General features: G+C 35.8%; 2 protein-coding genes across 3 annotated transcripts in view; both read left to right on the forward strand.

The window, feature by feature from the left end:
- The first annotated feature begins 1,616 nt into the window (after positions 1–1,616).
- On the forward strand, positions 1,617–7,075 carry LOC120773703 (putative exonuclease GOR). The gene is made up of 2 exons (XM_040102737.1): positions 1,617–2,902; positions 7,024–7,075. Exons 1-2 carry the CDS (start codon positions 1,617–1,619, stop codon positions 7,073–7,075), a joined length of 1,338 nt encoding a protein of 445 aa, XP_039958671.1.
- A 6,750-nt stretch (positions 7,076–13,825) lies between these two features.
- The window catches only part of LOC120776185 (protein kinase 4-like), a 133,004-nt gene continuing 127,079 nt past the window's right edge, over positions 13,826–19,750 (forward strand). The window contains exon 1 of one of the 2 annotated variants that reach the window (XM_040106805.1): positions 13,826–14,084. The gene's annotated coding sequence lies outside the window, so the exon portion shown is untranslated. The remainder of the gene's footprint in view (positions 14,085–19,750) is intronic. The other variant, XM_040106806.1, reaches the window with a different exon arrangement.

The raw sequence follows: 19,750 nt of genomic DNA on the forward strand, positions 1-19,750 counted from the left end.
TCTACTTATATCTAAGATTTAATCTTTTGGCCCATCATGAAGGAGACTGGTAATTTCACATACGAATGACGATTTAGTCATATTCTTTTATCTGCTCTTTCTTTTCTCCCTAAGAATATGCTCACTGAACAGATTCGCCGATATCGGACCACTATATCACGCACACAGCTGCCATAATTGTATTGAAAACTTTTCACGAAATTTAGCTTAGATTATTGTTCAAGGCAACGCTGCGAACCCATTGTTGAGATCGGACCATGAATACAAATCCAAATCAAGATAAAGATTTTTTATAAAAGATTCTCTGTGAAGGGTTTTATATCTAATAGTTAATGGTGCTTATTTGAAATATCATGACAACATTTTAAGAAATTGGAAAAAATAATTATAGTCTTTTGTAACTCCGAATGATAATCTATGAATTATGAAATATGCGATATTGTAGAATTTTAGTCGCAGGAGGGAGTCGATATAAGAATTAATTCACACTCAAATTCACGTTCATTTCTTATATTAACATCTCAAAAATATTGACAACATAAAAATGAAAATTTCCAGGAAGAAGGATTCTGTATCAAGTAGAAAAACCCCCGCCGTTTTTAAGACAAAACGAGTTTCAAGGGCGAACATTAGTCTGAGAAAGCAAATAACCACAGAGGTTTTTAAATAGAAATATTCTGGAAAAAAATCTAATATCCCTCAATAATTTTTTTCAAACAATTTCTTGAAAAAAAATTCAAGAATAAGATTAATTAATTTTGCATTTTTCAGTAAAACATTATAATTCTGCATATTATTTTTTTATTTATTATATTTTCGGATCGATGCACAGTCTCATTTGGGCTACAAGTTCAAGCTGAGCTATCCTTAGTCTTAGACTATTTTTAAGTTTACAATTAACGTTTACAATGATTTGGAACTATGAAAATACCAAAGCAGCAAGGCATGATCCTTAACGTGACCATGAATGTACTTTCATCATAATTACATCGTTTCACTAAAATTTTATAAAACATAATTCATAGAAAGCAGCAGGTAACACTAAAAATCATTTCCACAAATGTTTAAAGGATTTTTCTGTAAAAAGAATAATCCTTTTGTTACATAAAAAACTAGGCGACCCAAATAAAAAGTAGGAGATTACAGGTAAAATTTGCAACATTGTTTCAGAAGATAAAAATAAAATTTGATTACGTAAAAATTTAGAACAAAGGATTACGTTACCAGACAATGCCAGGTAGTCGTCTACAACAAAGCAAGTTCTTGGAAAGTCCCAAAAATAAGATTACCACGAAGGGCCGAATGATCAAGCCGAACGCAGTTAAATCTCCTTCAATCAACTTCGTTACCTCTGCCTACCTGCAACGTGTGCCAAATGACTGGGAATCACCTATAAAAGAAGCGACAATCCTTTCGAAAATCTAGTATCTTTTCAACTACGATAGCGTCACAATCTTTTTAGGAAAAAAAATCAGCTAAAAAGCCATCTAATATCTACTATAATAACTCCACCGAAGACTATATAAAAGCGTTTGTTTTCTAAAACATAAATCTCAAGGAAAAAATACTAAACAACTTTACATCTAAATACTCACAAAGAACGAAACATTTAAAACATGAGCAATTTAAAGGAACAATCTAAAAATATAATTCCAAATATACAGACCGTACAAAGCTTCCAGAAACATGGACTAGTTGACTGGTTACAAGAAGAACGTATACCTTTGGCTACAAATCTAAAACTGAATTTCTTAAAGGTAAGACAAGTATTAGTGAAGATCGCTACAAATAAACTAATACGTCAGAAAGAAGAAATAAGGAAGCAAATTGAAGAGCTATCAAAACAACAAGAAGAACTCACTCAAGAAGAAGACGAACTTAGGAAGCGGAAAGAGTTAGAAAGTCTTTCAGAAAAAGAGGTCAAACTTAAAAAGACTGAAAGCTATAATGTTGTGGTGCTGTCAAAAGACTTGTCACCATTAGATAAAGAACTCAATTTATCAGAAGTCAAGTTCGTGAAACGTTTACGTCATAATGGGCATATCTTGGCACCAATTGATTTGCGTCACTATGGCTACCCAGTGGAAGGTTACCTTGGAGAAGGCTCTGTGTCGATCTACAAACACCGATTTAAGCGACGAAACCAGTCAAACTATTCGACCCGATGTTTATTGGAACATGTTTGCATACGTTGTGCGCGACCCTTCCATGTGGACGGTTCGGGTGAATATTTTACCAAAGAAAATTGTATTTACCACTGGGGGAAGTTTAAGGAGAGGTTTACATGCTGCGGGGGTGAGAAAGACTCAGAGGGTTGCGAGCGTAATAAGCTGCACGTGTGGAATGGGATAATTGATGGGGACAACGGACCCTATAAAGATTTTCTGTGCACACAACCACGCCCTGGTAAATCGGATGTTGAAGCCAAAGTGTACGCATTGGATTGTGAAATGTGTTACACTGGACGTGGACTCGAAGTGGCCAGAGTATCGTTAGTTGGTTACGATGGTCAAGTTGTTTATGACCATTTTGTGAAGCCGATATGTGAAGTTGTCGATTATTGTACACGCTTCTCAGGCGTAACCGCCAGAGATCTATGTAAAAATCAAAACAAAAACTTGAAGACCTTTGCCGAAGTACAAAAGGATTTGCTGCAACTTATCGATGCCGATACCATACTCATTGGTCATAGCATGGAGAACGATTTACGTGTGCTGAAGATTGTTCATAAAACGGTTGTGGACACAGCAGACGAGTTCCCACACCCATTAGGTTTTCCATATCGTCATTCGCTTAAGAATCTGGCTAAAGAATACTTAAAGCGCGATATTCAATGTGGCAACAACGGTCACGACAGTGTGGAAGACTCTCGTGCCTGTTTGGAGTTGATTATGTGGAAAGTGCGTAACAAGATGCCTCCAAAACGACCAAAAGAATGGATAAAATAAATATTTTATATAAAAACCAAACATTTCTATTTGCACAAAAAAAAAGAAAAATTATGAAAATTTAAAAAAAATTAAACAGTTGAAGTAATTTGTAAGCGTATAAATATATTTATGTTTTATTATTTTATCCAACAGTGAGTTGGTTTGGGGCTTGATGATATTGTAAAAACACACCGTCTTTAAGCAAGCAAGCAATCTTGGTCGTAGCAGTATTAAAGAATGGCTTCTAAGTGGGAAATTGAGATTCGAAAGAGTTCTGTTGTGGCAGGTTAAATCGAGCCATTAAGGAAGAGGAATAATGTATATTTATTATGTTATCATGTTTGAGGTAGTCGCTGAAAATAATTCCTTGCAAATCCGAAAAATTGTTGCTAAAATCTTGTCGGCCGACCGTGCGTTTTCTGGCGCTTTGGACGACTATCGGCGGTATTCACTTATATTTATCCATTGTAAACAGAATTACAGTCGTTTTGGGAGAAGTAACTTGAGAATGATTAGATTAAACAGGATTAAGCGCTTAGAGTGGTTTAGTACCCCGAGGGATGGATCAAGGTTACAGTTCAAAGACCTTTCGACCCATTTAACATAGTCGTGGGTCTTGCCCGCTTTTTGGTAATATGCGGGATTCCCTTCTAGTTAACCGGTTACCTTGTTTATACCCTGAACTGAGAAACAACGGTGATCATATAAAATGTATATACTTGTACTATATTAAGGACCAGCGCGGGAACCAAAGTCGACGTAACCAAGAAGGTTCGGCTGTTCTTCTGTCTGTCTAAATATACGCGAACTAATACCTCAATTTTCGAGATATCAATATATTTGTCACCAATTGCTCATTTGTCGAAACCACCGATACTAAACCACTATGCCATATAACTGCCATAAAAACTGGCCAATCCAAATCAAATCGTATGGAATTTTTCCTATTTGCCAAGATATCTGTATGAAATTTGGCTTAGATTGTTGTCCAAAATAAAGCTACTATCTCCGAAGTTCGGATCGAACGACTATAGCATAAGGTCATATGAGCTGACCGATCAAATTCAAGCTCTTGTATGGAGAAAATTTTTAGGGAATTTTTCTCGAGGAAACGGAAATGAAAGATAGATTATAGAAGACCACCGCGTGCACAGTGTATAGCGGCATACTTCTGCGTACTACTATGTATTAAAATTTAAAATTGAAATCCACATCCACATGCCAACTAACTCAACCATTAACTATTATCAATTAAAAAATTATTTGCATAAAAGTTGTAGCTTATTAACTATAGAAAACATTATTTGCAAATAAACTATTCACCGCATATGTTTCCGACTATTTTGAATTTCAATTTCATGCTTTTTGTTGTGATTTCATACATCGAGTTTCCTTCCTGCTTTCTGTGGTTTTCATTTCCATCTTCATTCGACCGGCTATTAACCTAATTGCTTACAAATATTTATTGTTGTTTGTGTGTGCCTCAGCTGTTTATTTAGCTGATGAAACAGTTTGCGGGTTTTTGTGTAATTTCTTTTCCGCCGAATTCTTGCTCTTACTTGGCATATAATTATGTAGATATGTATGTACAAGTGTAGGCACTTATATTTGATAGGCGCGTTTGTGTGTGTTGGCGGTGAAATTGGTTTTTTTGTCGGCACTTTTTTGAGGTGTGCCGTGGACGTCTATTTTTAGTTAACACATAACTGTTTGTCGACAAATAAAATCATGTGGTACTTGGGGTTTAGCAGTTTAGCAGTAAACCGAGTTTTTCGGTGGAAATATTCTATATTAAACATGTGCTGAAGATAGCAGAAACGACTGATTGTCCTATATATACATAAGTATGTATGTTATGATGAGAAATATTCGGGGTATAAATTGAACATTGTTCTAGTATGCCTACAGTAAGTTTAAACAAGTAAAATCGGTTCTGTACATCGATACAGAAGACATTCCTGAACCTTGAAGGTGTATTAAGCACTATGCTATCTACCTTTGGAGAACTGTATCCCAAAACTGCTTACTAATCCGAACAGGGTAAGATCGCTGATCGCCAGTTCTTGCCCGGATAAAATCTTGGTCAACCGATAGGTTATGTATAATCTGTTGTTGTGGAAAACGTGTTGTTATTACTGACTTACCAGCGAACCGTCATCTGTCTTTAAATTTAAAAGAAACCTAACAGCTTTGTTTCACAGAGAGACTCAAGTGTTCCTGTATAAAATCAGTCCAATAAGTTGAACTACTTTGTGAAGGATATTTTGATCTGTAAGACGTTTTGAAACCCACAGTATGTAAAAACGGCTTCAGTTGCACCGGGTTCCATTTGCTCCACGTTCACGTTATTTTTCGGTATTACCCTATTTATTACATAGTTTTTGAGATTGGCTACGTTAAATTTATATTCCAAGATTTTCAGAATAAAATAAATCGTTTTTCTCAGTGCTGACGTCTATATTCGAATTAATATAAGTTCACTAATTTCTTCGGGTTTAAAAACCTTTAAGGTTGGACGGAGCCAAAGGTATGGTATATTATATGGATTCAATATGCATAGGAATCAAACAGTTCCGTTATGGCGACTACTCTATCAAGGAACACTAGAGTTTCAGAGAAACTGCTTTCCAAATTCACCTACTAATTTGGAACAATAAGAGTTGAGGATTATTTTATTCTCTCCAAGTCATTTAATGAGAACGACATCGTGATTGACCTGACTTCAGTGGCGAGTAATGACCTTCATAGGAAAAAAGTTTAATGCTTTCCGATGAAAATTGTTGAAATCACGTTTTCTAAACAAATTCAACACACATTTTGTCTCATTATCTTGGTCAATAATCCATGCCAAGTTTCGTAAATATATCTCGTCAAAAAAAAGTTTCCACACAACATTAATTTGCATCGGTTTGTTGCGAGGGTCCGTGAGTGATCCTGAGGATGAGGGAGGTGATAGTTGTTGCAGCTATGGAACCCGCAGGGGCGCTTGTCGCACTGTGGTGTTGGTTGACTACGCCTCTGTAGGGTGTTGCTGGGGCAGGAATAGCATTTGACTGATGTAACGTTCCGAAGTATGATGATCTGACACACTGTTCAAGGACCAGGAGTTGCTAAGTAGCTCTCGCACAAGGTCTGGAGCGAAATGAAGGTTGGGGGAGGGGACTAAGCGGATGGGAGTCATGCTGTCTGGTTGAGCTCCTATGGTACGTAGGGGTCCTTTGTTGGCCATTCGGGTAAAGTGCCGGCGCAGTGCCCCAACTTGGTGCAGGTCGCTCAGCCATAGATGCTAAGGTCGCAGTAGTGCGTTGGCAACATGGGGCCACGTAATTCGTGTTTCACTCCCGGTGTATATAAAGGCCTGAGCAGGTATTATGAGCAGAAAAATTCCTCCGGGCCTGGTTTGGAATCAATGCCAGCAATCAAGAACTTGGTTTGGATCGGTTTGTATGAAATCTACATACATTCTATACTGGCCCGACAGCACGCAGAGAAGTAATTATAGCAGCCGTAGCTGAGAGGTACACGAAGATCTAGGGGAGGCCATCCGGCGCTGTTCGCAGCAGCTCGGACGGACATATGCAACGACTTGGTGCATTTTCCGTCCAGATCTTAAATTGAAAGCGTGCAAAATACAGCTTATGCAAGAACTGGAGCCGCTCGACCTTCCCAAGCGACATCGGTGCCCTCTTAGCGCACTTGAAAAGTGCCAAGAAGATCCGACGTCATATTTTGTTCAGCGATGAGGCCTATTTCTGGCTTAATGGGTATGTAAAAAGCAAAATTGCCGCATTTGGGATGGAGAGCAGCCCGAAGAGATATAAGAGCTGTAATTTCATCTAAAAAACAACGATTTGATGTGGATTATGGGCTGGTGGAATCATTGGTCCTTCTGTTTTTTCCTTAAAAAAATTTCGTAAGGGATCACCTTTTATATACAGAGGTATATATTAACACTTTTGAAGTTGTTGTTGACTAAATAGGAGCGATTGTTGAATGAAAAATAGTATGTGCATAGTAGATGGACTTCAAGGTCTAAATATTATATTATATTTCAATGAAATCGAGTGAGGAAATAAAAAGAAATAAATTCAAGTAATAAGCTGATAAAGTTAAACATAAATATAAGCACATCTAAGAATATGTAAAACGAAGCAGCTTAAAGCTTATCTGTGTCTGTTTTCCCAGTAATGAGATTCTACTTCATGTATAATTAAGTATATTTGTTTATAATTGTTGCATTTGCTTATCTTTCTACTGTATTTAGCGCTTTTTTGCTGTCGTCGCTTTTGAAGATTAAGAAAAATAAACTTTGAAATAAAACTCGCGCTCGCTTTTGTTTAGAATGAGGTGCAATGTGGAATTAGAGGAGAGCAAATGCAAATGTGCGATTGTAGATGCCGACTTGCATACACATTTGTTTATTTGCAAGTGTGTGCGTGAGACGTAGCACAAGTGAGCGGTGTGTTGCTTGCAATCGGCACTCTCCTCAGGCGGCTTAGTTTGATTTGTTTACCTCATAGTTTCCCATTTGGATTCATTTCTTATAAATAAATTACAATTATTTGCAAAGCTTTTGCACTTTGCCATCAATTAGTTGTAATATCATTGCAGGGCTTTGCCTCTGTGAGACGCAAAATCGTTGGGAATTATACGAGTGGTGATTAATCATTGCTACTTCAGTTGGATTTCCATTCAACCTCACACGCGAAGTATTAATCGGTAATCATATGGTTTAGTTGGAAATCTTTTAATTAAGTATATCGGTATATTTTTATAATCTTGCGACCCGGTGCTACAGAGTATAATAGTCTTATTCATATAAAGCAAAATAGATATAGGGTTATGTATATATACATAAGTGATCAGGTTGACGAGACGAGTTGAAATCCGGGTGACTGTCTGTCTATCCGTCCATAGGTTGAATAAAAATTGAGATATCTCGATGAAACTTGGTATGTAGGCTCTTTGGTACAAAAAAATTACGAGTTCGCGGATGGGCGTAATTGGACCACTGCCACGCCCCCAAAACACTATCATATGGAAAACGATTCATCACCATCAACACTGATAAAAAGGACGAATATAACTCCATCCATTCCCCATATAAAAACTGTAAAACTATACGAAAAGTGCGGTAAATCAATGACTAAATATGCCAGGGACATATCTACAATTTCACACTCGAGATAGTATGAGAAGGCTTTATGGGAGCCGGTGTGAAAATTGAATGTTGGGCGTAACGCCGCACACTTTTAAGTGAATCACATATTTCGGGACCTGCCCGATCGATTTCGACTAAATTTAAATCGCGACATAAAAATTGTATGATTGGCGTGACACCGCCTACTTTTAGGTGAAATCACATATCTCGGAACCAGCCCGACCAATTTCGACTAAATTTAATCCGTGGCATTCTTCTTACATTCCTAGGTCACAGTACGAAAATGGACAAAATCGGACTACAACCGCGCCTACTTTCCATATACATAGCAAAATTTTAAAATCCATCCGATTCCTTCACTTCCCAATACACAAATCAATAAGCAATTAATAAAATGAGATAAAACTATGCACCAATAACGCCCTTAGATTATGTCATCTTATGACCATAAAGTGTCCAAATCCAACCAAAACTGTTCAAGCCTCTAGTTACCGAATTTGTGGACCCCGGTGTCTATAGTTGACTTCCTCTTCTTTTTTACTGGCGTAAACACCGCTTACGCGGTTATAGCCGAGTTAACAACAGCGTGCCAGTTGTTTCTTCGTTACGCAATGTCACGCCAATTGGAGATTCCAAGCGAAGCCAGGTCCTTCTCCACCTGATCCTTCCAACGGAGTGGAGATCTTGCTCTTCCTCTGCTTCTTATGGATATGATTTTACTTCTCAATTGCCTACTTAATCAAGAGTTGGATTTCGAGTCTAACATTGTTATTGCCGTTAATACTGGTTCCAAGATAGACGAAATTATCAACGACTTCGGAGTTATGAGTGACAACAGTGACATGGGAGCCAAGTCGCGCGTGCGACGGCGGTTTGTTTGATGACAGGAGATATTTCGTCTTGCCCTCGTTCACTACCAGATATAGACTATAGTTGAATGATGCCCGAAAATATTGGTCAATGTATGGGATATACAATGAAAATGTAGACAGAATACTCTCCTGGCAATATTAACTCTATGTATCAAAAATGGGTTGAACCGGGTCAATACTTCCCTTAGCTCCTATATATCTACCACGACGTTTTTCGAACTTCCGGGTGACTCTACACCGCATATATCGGTCAGTGTGTGAGTTATCGCAATGAAAATTGGAAAGCGCGTTTTACTCATAACATTGTATCTCTGTGTCTAAAATGGATGAAATTGGGCGAAAACTTGATTTAGCCCCCATACAACTCGAACTCTTGGATTGACAATAGAAGTCGAATTTCACACACACATTCTTCCATAGCTCGAAGTCCTTCTAAATCGAAGTTTGTTTGTGTACTATGACGCGTTGAGTTAAGGAAGTTCAACTGCATATATAATTGATTTGATTTCGACGGTTTGCACCTTAAGGCATTTCCTTGGCTTTGTTTCTTGCAAGCTGCAAGCGTATAAAATATTCGGTTGCACCCGAACTTCGCCTTTCCATAAGTGTTTTTTTTTATTTTATTTCTTTTGTCTTATTGATAAAAAGATATATTGCTGTGGCGTCCAGCCAACACCAATAAATGCGTGCTACCAACTATTGTTTGCTTCATACTCACATCTGCTTCCTCCAACAAAGGTCAGCTCTTGTCTTGTTGGCGCTCGCTTTCTTGTAAAGACCTTCAAAATATGACCTCAATTGCTAGTCATATTCAATGTTTTTCTTGCTTTGGGTTTTTCAGTCGCTTATTCACTTCATCCCGCATTCGTATGCAAATGTACCGAATAATGTGGAGCCAATCTTGACCTTTTCAAAAGTGAATAGAGAAGATAAGATACATACATACATATATGTATATTTCTTAGACTGTCTGCAGCTGAACATCAATAGGCAAATCGGCGCCACCTACAACACAAACACGCGCGAAAGAATTGTGTGCGAAGCAAATTACATTACAAAAAATAATAAAAAAATGTACATACCTACATAAGTATATCTAAAAAATATATGTAAAAGTCGCAGAGATATCAAATCTACATTTTTATATAAGTATGTATGTGTATTTGGAATGAAAAAGTGTGCCTCAATTGGTTTGCACTGCTTGCTGCATGTGACAATAGCTCGCAAAATAAATAGATCCATATTACATTACAATGCGATATTCGCACGTTAGTTTATATGTTTGTGCGTGTGCGTGTGCGTGAAATAATTAAAATAAATCTGACTTGTGTTGAGGGCTTTTAGCTCAACGACATCTGCCTGAGGGTCATTTACGCAATAAGACTCGTGCCAGTGTCGCCAGACACACGCGTACACTCACGCCCACAGTTGCGGTCGAAGACACTCTATGCGCTCGTGCGTGTGTACATTGGCAGCGAGCAACAGTTGAGATAAATGGCACTGAACTATGACGCAGTCGTAACCGAGAGATCAATGTATTGACAAAGTCAAATCAAGTAATATATGCCAATGGGTACAGAGGTAAATGTCTCGTCACTTTAGATGTGAGCTATAAAAGAAAATTAGCTTGGCAAGAAAAAGAGAAAAAATCAGTCGATAAAAATGATATTTTTGTGATATATGGAGCATATACTATATGTTGACTTAGAAGTGCATTTATTTGTCTTACTCTATATATTTATCAGAGTACACTAAGTGCTTAAAGTGTGCAACAAATTTAGGAAGATGTTGAGAACACCGCCATTTTGCTGATATCATAATAGCAACTTCATAGAAAATACTCTCTTTGCAAAGAAAAAATTGTCGTAAAATCGCCTTAGAGTATCGGGCTAAAAATATATTGATTACGGCAGCAGATATCTATTCAAAGGCTGCGGCGAACAACTGTTAGTTTCCTTGCTGAATATAGTCGGATGAAAGTATGCTCGACTAGTGGACTCTAAGTGTGCTCTGCCCAATCCACAAAGGGGGGACTACACAATCTGCACCAATTACCATGGGTTGAGGCTCCTCAATATCGCATATAAGGTCAAAGGTACTGTGCGGAAGACTGACGACCGCCATAAACAAACTAATTGGACCTTATCACACCACCACTTCGTCGACTTTAAAGTCGTCTACGACAGCACGAAAATGAGCTGCCTCTATGCCGCTATATCTGAACTTGGTATTCCCACAAATCTAATAATTGAGTAACACTAAAGGTCCCGTCAAGATCGAGAACGATCTCTCTGAACCATCCGATACCAAACCAGGTATTTGACAAGACGAAACCTTATCGCGCGACTCCTTCAATCTACTGCTGGAGCAAATAATAAGAGCTGCAACTCTTGCCAACAGGTGCTACTTCAGACTGAGTGGGTAATTGAGAAGTAAATCTCTCTCTTGACGAACAAAGACCACATTCTACAAGTCACTCATCATCCCCGACCTGCTATATGGTGCAGAGTCATGGCCGATGACAACATCTGATGAGCCGGTCTTAAGAGTTTCCGAGAGATGATCTTTACTGCTTTTGCAACGGCGAATACCGCAGCTGTGTTTGAACGATGAGCTGTACGAGATATACGACGACTTTAAAATAGTTTAGGGAATTAAAAGACAGTTGCTAGGTCATTTCGTTCGTATGGATGAAAGCACTCCAGCTCGGAGACTATTTGACACAGGACTCGCCGGGGAAGCAGAGAAAGAAGAAGACATCCATTGGAAAGACCAGATGGAGAAGGACATGGATACACTTAGAATCTCCAATTGACGCCAAACAGCGAGAAGAAAGACCGACTGGCGCGCTGTTGGAAACTCAGCTATAACCGCGTAAGCGGTGAAGAGGAAGAAGGGTGTTTTGAGAGAAAAGTGGAAAATTTAGAAGATTTCTGTTCTTTTGCGACATTAATATAGTTTAACGAATCAAGAGACAGTGGCTTCGCTGGCTAGGTTATGTTATTCGGATGGATGAGGACACTCCAAAGAAGATCTTACTTTTTTGAGCCAATTTTTTTTCTGCGATGGGGTCATTTCTGGATCAATGGGTTGTAAACAAACAAAATTGCCGCATTTGCGACGAAGAGCAACCTGAAGAGATTCAAGAGCTGCTATTTCAACGAGAAAAAGCATGGGTTTGGTGTGGTGATTCCACCGGCCCATATTTTTTTTCAAACATGATGCCGGTGGGAACGTAACCGTCAATGGCGACCGTTATTGCGTTATGATAACCGACTATTTGATACCTGAAATTGAACATTGTGATCTCGGTGACATTTGCTTTCAACAAGAGAGCGCCACATCGAATCAGTCAATGGATTTATTAAGATAACACTTCGGTGAGCAGATAATTCCACGTTTTGGGCCGGTAGATTGGCTACCAAGATCGTGTGATATCACATCGTTATACTCTTCCTGTGGGGATATGTTAGGTCTACTCGGACCCCCCGCTTTAATTGAGGCTTGGTGCAAAATATCAGTCGAAATGCTCGAGCGAGTCATCGAAAATTGGACTAAACAACATTTAAAAGAGATAATCTTCAAAAAATATATGCCAAAGGATGATCTTTTGAATGATAATAAAAATTCCACATTAAATTTGAAGTATCTGTGCCTTTTTCTTTAAAAAAGTAGGGAACCTCGAAATTGATTATTTTTCATATATAAGTACATATAGCTACTTTATAGGGTCATTGAAGTTTCTTTTTGGGTGTTACAAAATTCGTGGTAAACTTACTAGAGCCCGTCCAGGATATACAAATCAAACTTTGTGAAGGTAAATTTCCTTAGATATACTTTTCGGACACACTGTATTGCATGTTCCTGCTAAATATTTACCGACCAAAGTGTGCAATCAATTTGTTGAAAATAGCATCTATTCATATCTGATAGCTCGGTGAGTGAATAGCAAATGACACATGCGAGTACATATGTACAAATGTATGTATGTATGTATGTATCGTCACTGTGTGCTACAAATTTTCAATAGAGAAATGTTTGAAAATATCTCACTTCTTATTTGCGGCTATCGGCACTCGCAAACAAAACGAGTGGACTAACTGAAAATTCGCAAATGGCTATGACTAATTGACCGATGATTTTGTCGCATATGTTTGTAGTTATAATTTGTACTTAAATACGTACATACATATGTATGCTTGAATGTATGTAAATGTGTTATTGTGTTACTATTTGAAAAAAGTGCGACCTGTGCCATGGTTATATTTGATTGCTGATAAAATTATGGCATTGGCATGTTGTTTAGGTCTATTACACATAAAGATAATTTCGGAGCGCAAAATAACAGCTAAGATATGAAAAAAATATTTAGAAAAAAATATTATAAAAACTTCATAACTACACACTGCCAAAACAATTGACAACAATGTTGCTCAACCGCAAACTTGACAGCGGAATCGACAAATTCCAAGTCGGTCGCAATCGGCGCGACGCGCCGCGAGAGCCAGCGTGTGCAATAAGGTAGACAAGTCAACAACAAGTTGGCCGCGTGCTGCGCTGTTTATCTGTGGCTCCACCAGCCGACGCAAACAACAATAAACGTAAATGCAAACAACAACTGCAACAATAAACGTCGTATAGCAGTCCATGGAAGTGTGTGGTGCCCCAAGTACCCCAAAAAACATGCCGCTTACGGACAGGCCTGTTTCGCTATATGGAGCAAGCCGACATGAGAGCCAACTGAGCGTACGTGTGTGCCACTACAAATAGGCGCGAGTGTGTGTGTGCGTACGCGACGCGTGTACTACTTTGGGTGTGCAGGCCTAGAAGCGTTGGCGAGCATTTCAGTTTTGTACGAAACAACGCGCGATTCGTTGTTGGCGACGCGAGTAGACGGACGTAGGCACGCGGCAAGTTGAACGTTGTACGGCAGCGTGTTACGTGTGTTAAGTGTGAACTGTAAACGTTTCAGTGGCGTGTGTATGTGTGTGTGTGCGCGCAGTTCGAAAACGAAACGTAAGCAAATCAGCTGTTTATATTGCGGAAGTTGGGCGCGTGTGAATAGAAAGCAAGTGACGGGGAAGTGAGTGAGTGAAGAATGCCAATACGAAAACTAATTGGGTTGGTAGTTTAGGAAGTTATGTGAGAATTGATTGGAAAATTAACAAGATAAATAAAATTTAAATTGAATTTTAAGAAAATAAAAAATAAAGTTAAAAAAAAAATTACATTAAAAATATTTGAAAAAATATAACCCAAAATATGAAAAAAATAAAACCTAAAATTTGAAAAATAAATAAAATAAAAAAAAATTAAATTGAAAAAAAAAAAATAAACAAAACTTTATTAAAATTCGAAAAAAATAAATAAAATTAAAAAACTAAATAAAATAAATTGAGTTGAAAAAAAATAACAAAAAATTAAATTTGGGGAAAAAATTAAATTAAAAATAAATTTAAAAAATATTTTACAAAAAAAATTAAACTTTAACAAAATTTGAAGAAAAATAAAGCCTAAAGTTAAAAAGAAATATAATTTAAACAAAATTAAATTAAAAATAACTTTAAAAAACTATGTACTACTTTAAAATTAAGTAAATACAATTTTATAATTTAATTTTATGGAATTTTTTTGTGTAGTCAAAATTGTATTTCTTTTTTTAACAAAATTTTTTTTTTACACATACAGTAGAGGCCCGCTAATCCGGACATGGCCTAATCCCGATTCCACTGTTATCCGGACAGGGTTAAAAAACTCAAAATTTCTATTATGTCCCTTGTAATCCGGACCGACATTCTCTATCTGTATTCTCTAATCCGGATCACATATTCACTACATTCGCTTTTATGCTTTATTGGTTTAAGTTTTTTTTGTTTTTTTGGAACATGTGTATTATTTGTTATAATAAACAAACAGAAATTTATAAATATTTTTTCATAATACATACATAGTTCTGATATGTCTTTGGTAATCCGGACTTCCTTAAATTCCGGATAGGGGCCGGTTTTAATTGATCCGGATTAGCGAGCCTCTACTGTAATTTAATTCTATGGAAAACTATTTTTGGAATTGGGTTTTTAGTTAAACATTTTACTTATTTTTTATAACTAAGTTTTTTATAATTAAATTCATATAACTATTTTTGGAATTTGTTTTTAGAAAAAAAAATTTATTTACTTTTTTTAACTAAAAAATTTAAAAAAAATTCCAAAAATAATAATTAAATAGTAAACTGAAGAAACTTTGAAAAAAAAAAAATAAAAAATTTTACATTAAATAAAATTAAAAAAACATAAAACTTACATACACATGTACATATGTACATCAAATAAAAAAATAATATATAGTAATCAAATTTTGTAATTTATTATTATTTTTTGAATTTTTTTAGTTTAAAATTTTGTTTATATTGCTTTTATCTATAAAAAAATTGCGAAAATAATTCTATAGATTTAAATTATAAAACAATAAAATAAATTATGTTTGAAATATTATATTTTTATAAACAACGAAAACCAAAAGCAATTATTTCGCGCTTCGAAAAAATTTAATAAAACGTATAATGTAATACTCTTCAATAAAAAATTAATAAAAAATATTCCATCGAAAAAATTGACGAACGAATAATAAAAAAACAATACAACAACAATTATTTCACGCTTGAAAAAAATAATACTTCAAATAAAATCCAAAAAAAATATATACAAGTATATAAAAAAATTCAAACAATTGGCATTTCCCTTGAATGCCTGTCCATTGTGTACCTCCATATATTGCAATCGAAATTTCACAATGTCATCTATCGTGTTACCTTTATGGCAGTTTTCGCAACCGAACAGCAAAACAAAACGGCAGCCACACACAGTTTTTAAAATTTGTACTCAAACGAATATGCAAAGTGTTTGCGTCATAAGTTCATATACACTTCGGTAGTGTTGCAACAACACAAAACATGCGCTCCCTGCTCGAACAGACACACACACACCCGCGCTGCCTAATGGCACCCACACTCTCTTTCAGCAAGTTTAAATTGTGGTTCATTTTTTACCTTTTGAGGATCATTATGAACTGTTTGTGCTTTGTATGTGGGTGTGTGTGCGTACGTGTGGCGAGCGCTACACATTTACTGCTCAATCAGCAGCGAAAACAGATGTCACAAAAATTATGGCACTATTGGCGATTTTTGTTGTCTTTAAAGACCATTAGATTTTCGCAGAGAAAGAAACTTCTTTTTATACATCGGCTTACAAGAAAAAGGATTTAGGTAAAGTTTGAGGTATTTTAGGGAATTAAATAAAGCTTCCAGTTCCTTTTAATTTGTATCATTATTTTCTTATACTCGTTTTAAGGAGAAATATTCATTAAAATTTTTTTCAGTTGAACTTGTCTTGAATGAATTTTAATGTGTGAAAATTTGTATTAATAAAAAAATAAATTCTTAAAAAAATATTTAAAAATTATTTATAAAAAATCAAATTTTTTCAATTTGATCATAAATTAAATAATACAATGTTTTTTTTTATTAATTTATAATCCGAAAAAAATTAAAAAAAAAATGTTTTATTTGAAAGATGTTTTTTAAAAAATAATTAAAAACTATTTATGAAAAATTAAAATATTTAAATTTTGATAACAAATTAAGAAAAGCTTAATTATTAATTTATATCCGATCTATTTTTTTGTTTTTAACTTTCTTATATTTTTAATATTTAACCCCTAACTCCAACCTCTTTTCACTTATGAGTAAGTTAAAGACTTTACGAAGCATTGAACTGTATTTTTGATAAAAATTTTTGAGAAAAATTTATTAAATTTCCGAATATTTAATTTCGAGCAATTTTGCGCCATTAGGTTCTGGATTTACTTCCTCTTTCATTTCATATTCAAAAAATTCAATAATTTGGCTTGGCTCCTAAATGTAGGCCACATTTTAATTTTTTTATTCACTGTCGAAAAATGTCAAAAAATACTCATTATTCCCTGTACAGAGTGTATTAAGTTTGCCACGAAGTTTATAACACCCAGAAGGAAACGTCGGACACTCCACAAAATACATGATCCGCCTGACGAGCCGAGTCAAATTAACGATGGCCGTATGTTCATTCGTCTCACTTTCTGTATATAAAACTAATCCCTCAGTTTTAGAGATATCGGTCTGAAAATTTTCTCATATCTTTTTCTTCACAACAAGCTGCTTATTTATCGGAACTGCCGACATCGGATATAGCTGTCATACATATGACCGACTAAAATCAAGTTCTTGTATGGAAACTTTTTTATTTGTGAAGGGTTTTATATCTTCGATACTACTAGAAAATATTTATATCGGTATTATATAATATATAATCGACACTTGATTTAGAAAATAAATTTGGGGACTTCATTTATTAATTTTCTTTCTCACAGCAACAAGTTGTCAAAGTTGTATAGAGGAGGGTGAGGAGGAAACATCCAGGTACTTTTTCCAGCCTTAGTTAGACTTAGGAAAAAACATTTCGGAGAACCAAAAGATATAGACGAAACTGACACTGGCCGCCTCAGCAGATTTGAGAAAGGGTAAAAGCGCTTTGTTGATTTGTAAGACCTTATGATCTCTTTATAGGAGTTTAGGGTAACACAACGGGCCGGCATTTTAAGCTGTTAAGATTGAGATCCCGGTTAAGATTGATATCTTAATCTAACTCAACCGCACCTAACCTAACAAGTTCTAAGCTGTCCAAGTGAGAGCCCGGTGAGGATTGACTTCAGAATTAAACCCAACCTAACCTAGTAACAATTTTTTTATTAATAAAAATTCCAGACAGAAAAAACTAAATTTTTTATCCTCACTTACGATAAAAGATTAGCAATAAATAATTTGTGTACCATTCTATCCCCGTATAATTTACTTCGCCATTTTGCCAAAATTGCCCACAGTACAACGTTTTTGATTGCATGCCATGTTGCTCGGCCGTTTGTTGTACTTTCTCTCAATCAATACAGCTGATTTTCTATACACGCTTTGTTGTTATTGTTGCATTCAAATTACAATAAACAACTAAATTGACTAAAGGTTCTTTGATTGTGTTATGTAGCTTTTTTCCAACATATTTGTTTACTCATAAAAGAGCGCTTTAGAATATGCCGACATAAAGAATTCAGCATTCTTATATGTAGATACTTGCAGAGAGAGAGAGAGATTGTATTTTATTGTGTTTTACTAATGAAAATGTGTAAATTATGAAATCAGAAAATACCCATATGTACGTGGGTAGGTGAGGAAAGCACTGGTTTTGGATTAATTTGGAAAATTTCGTTTAAGAATATGGAAACATTGTTTTATGGAAGTCTACTTTTAGGGTTGAAGAATGTACAATTAATTTTATGTGTATATAATACATAGGCATATTGTTTGCTGAATAGCCAGAAGTGATACGGTGCTAAATCAGGCGAATACGGTGGTTGCGGCATAATATTAGTTCAAAATTTGACCAAAACCTACCGAAGAATCAATTCAGTATGCGACGGTACATTATCGTGGTGCAAAAATCCAGAGTTGTGGGCCCGACTTCTTTTTACGAATAGCGCAAAAGACGCATAGCACTCAAATAGTATTCTTTGTTAACAATTTGGCCGGTCGGAAGGAATTCGGAGTGCACCATACCTCGGTAATCAAAGAAAACTGTAAACGTAACTTTGGTTTTTGATCTGCCGATTCGGGTTTCCGAGTCATGAGCATAGATCCAAGCCTAATCGCCAGTAATAATACGTTTCATGATAAATAATCTTACTATTTTTTGCCCACAATAGTATGTATGACAAATAAAAGACTGATTCGAACGTATGTAGTCTTCTACAATGAAATTTTGTGATTTTTGTTTAACTTTTCATTTGAGAGTTCAGGTGAAGAGTGAGATCATATGTAACTGTGTTTCTTAATCCTCAATTGTCGCTCTTATTGAAACATATTAGACGACTATAGAAAATCAAAATCAAAATCAGTTGGCTATATAATATTCTGAGAGAGACCTTTCAGAAGATATTGCGCCCTTAACTTTTTTTACTTCTAAGCCTGATTTATCTCCCTTTTTACCGGTACGAAATAATGTGGGACGAGTGAAATGAACTCTGCAACGCCTTGATAATATGATTCCTAAGTGGATACTTTGATCTAATAATGAAAAGTTTGGGAATATACTTAGTTAGAGGTAAGGCTTTTCTTTACAGATAGATATTGACCTCATTGTGCTTCTGAAATTGTGTTATCCGTCCTTAACTAACTGTTACTTCTCAATACTAGCATTGGAAGAATTGGAAGAGACATTATATTTGCTCTTGAAGCCTAAAGATATGCTACGTTTCTTTGTCAATTCAGTAAAAATTTGTCTAAAGGTTCTAAGGCCAATAAAAAAAAGAAAAATTCGGATGCAATCGAGCGCTATTAGACTTAATGATTGTCATAAATTCATACAGTTCAGAGAACGCAAGTAAAAATTCACTGACCAAAGTATCAAGAGTACAATTTGGATATCCGAGGTAAGGCTTTTCTTTATAGATAGATATTGAACTCACTGCACTCTGATTGTGTGTTGTAATCGCCGTCCTTAACTTAATGCTGCTTGCCAATACTATCATGGGAAGAAGTATTATATTTGCTCTTGAAGCCTAAAGATATGCTACGTTTCTTTTTAGTTGTTAGACTTCTCAAGAACGACAGTTTTGGTTATTCTTGTCTTGTGATTCCAACTCTGGTTAGGTAATATTTTTGCAAATGAGCAGTTGGGCATTAGCTAAGTTAGTTTGATTCC

Source organism: Bactrocera tryoni, chromosome 4 (assembly GCF_016617805.1).
Source record: "Bactrocera tryoni isolate S06 chromosome 4, CSIRO_BtryS06_freeze2, whole genome shotgun sequence".
Classification (NCBI taxonomy): domain Eukaryota; kingdom Metazoa; phylum Arthropoda; class Insecta; order Diptera; family Tephritidae; genus Bactrocera; species Bactrocera tryoni.

Excerpts from the sequence above, each read along its gene's own strand:
- LOC120773703 (XM_040102737.1), top strand. The coding sequence starts at position 1,617 with ATGAGCAATTTAAAGGAACAATCTAAAAATATAATTCCAAATATACAG. Across the intron at positions 2,903-7,023 it reads GAGTTGATTATGTGGAAAGT|TAATAAGCTGATAAAGTTAA; the intron begins GCGTAACAAGAT and ends AATAAATTCAAG.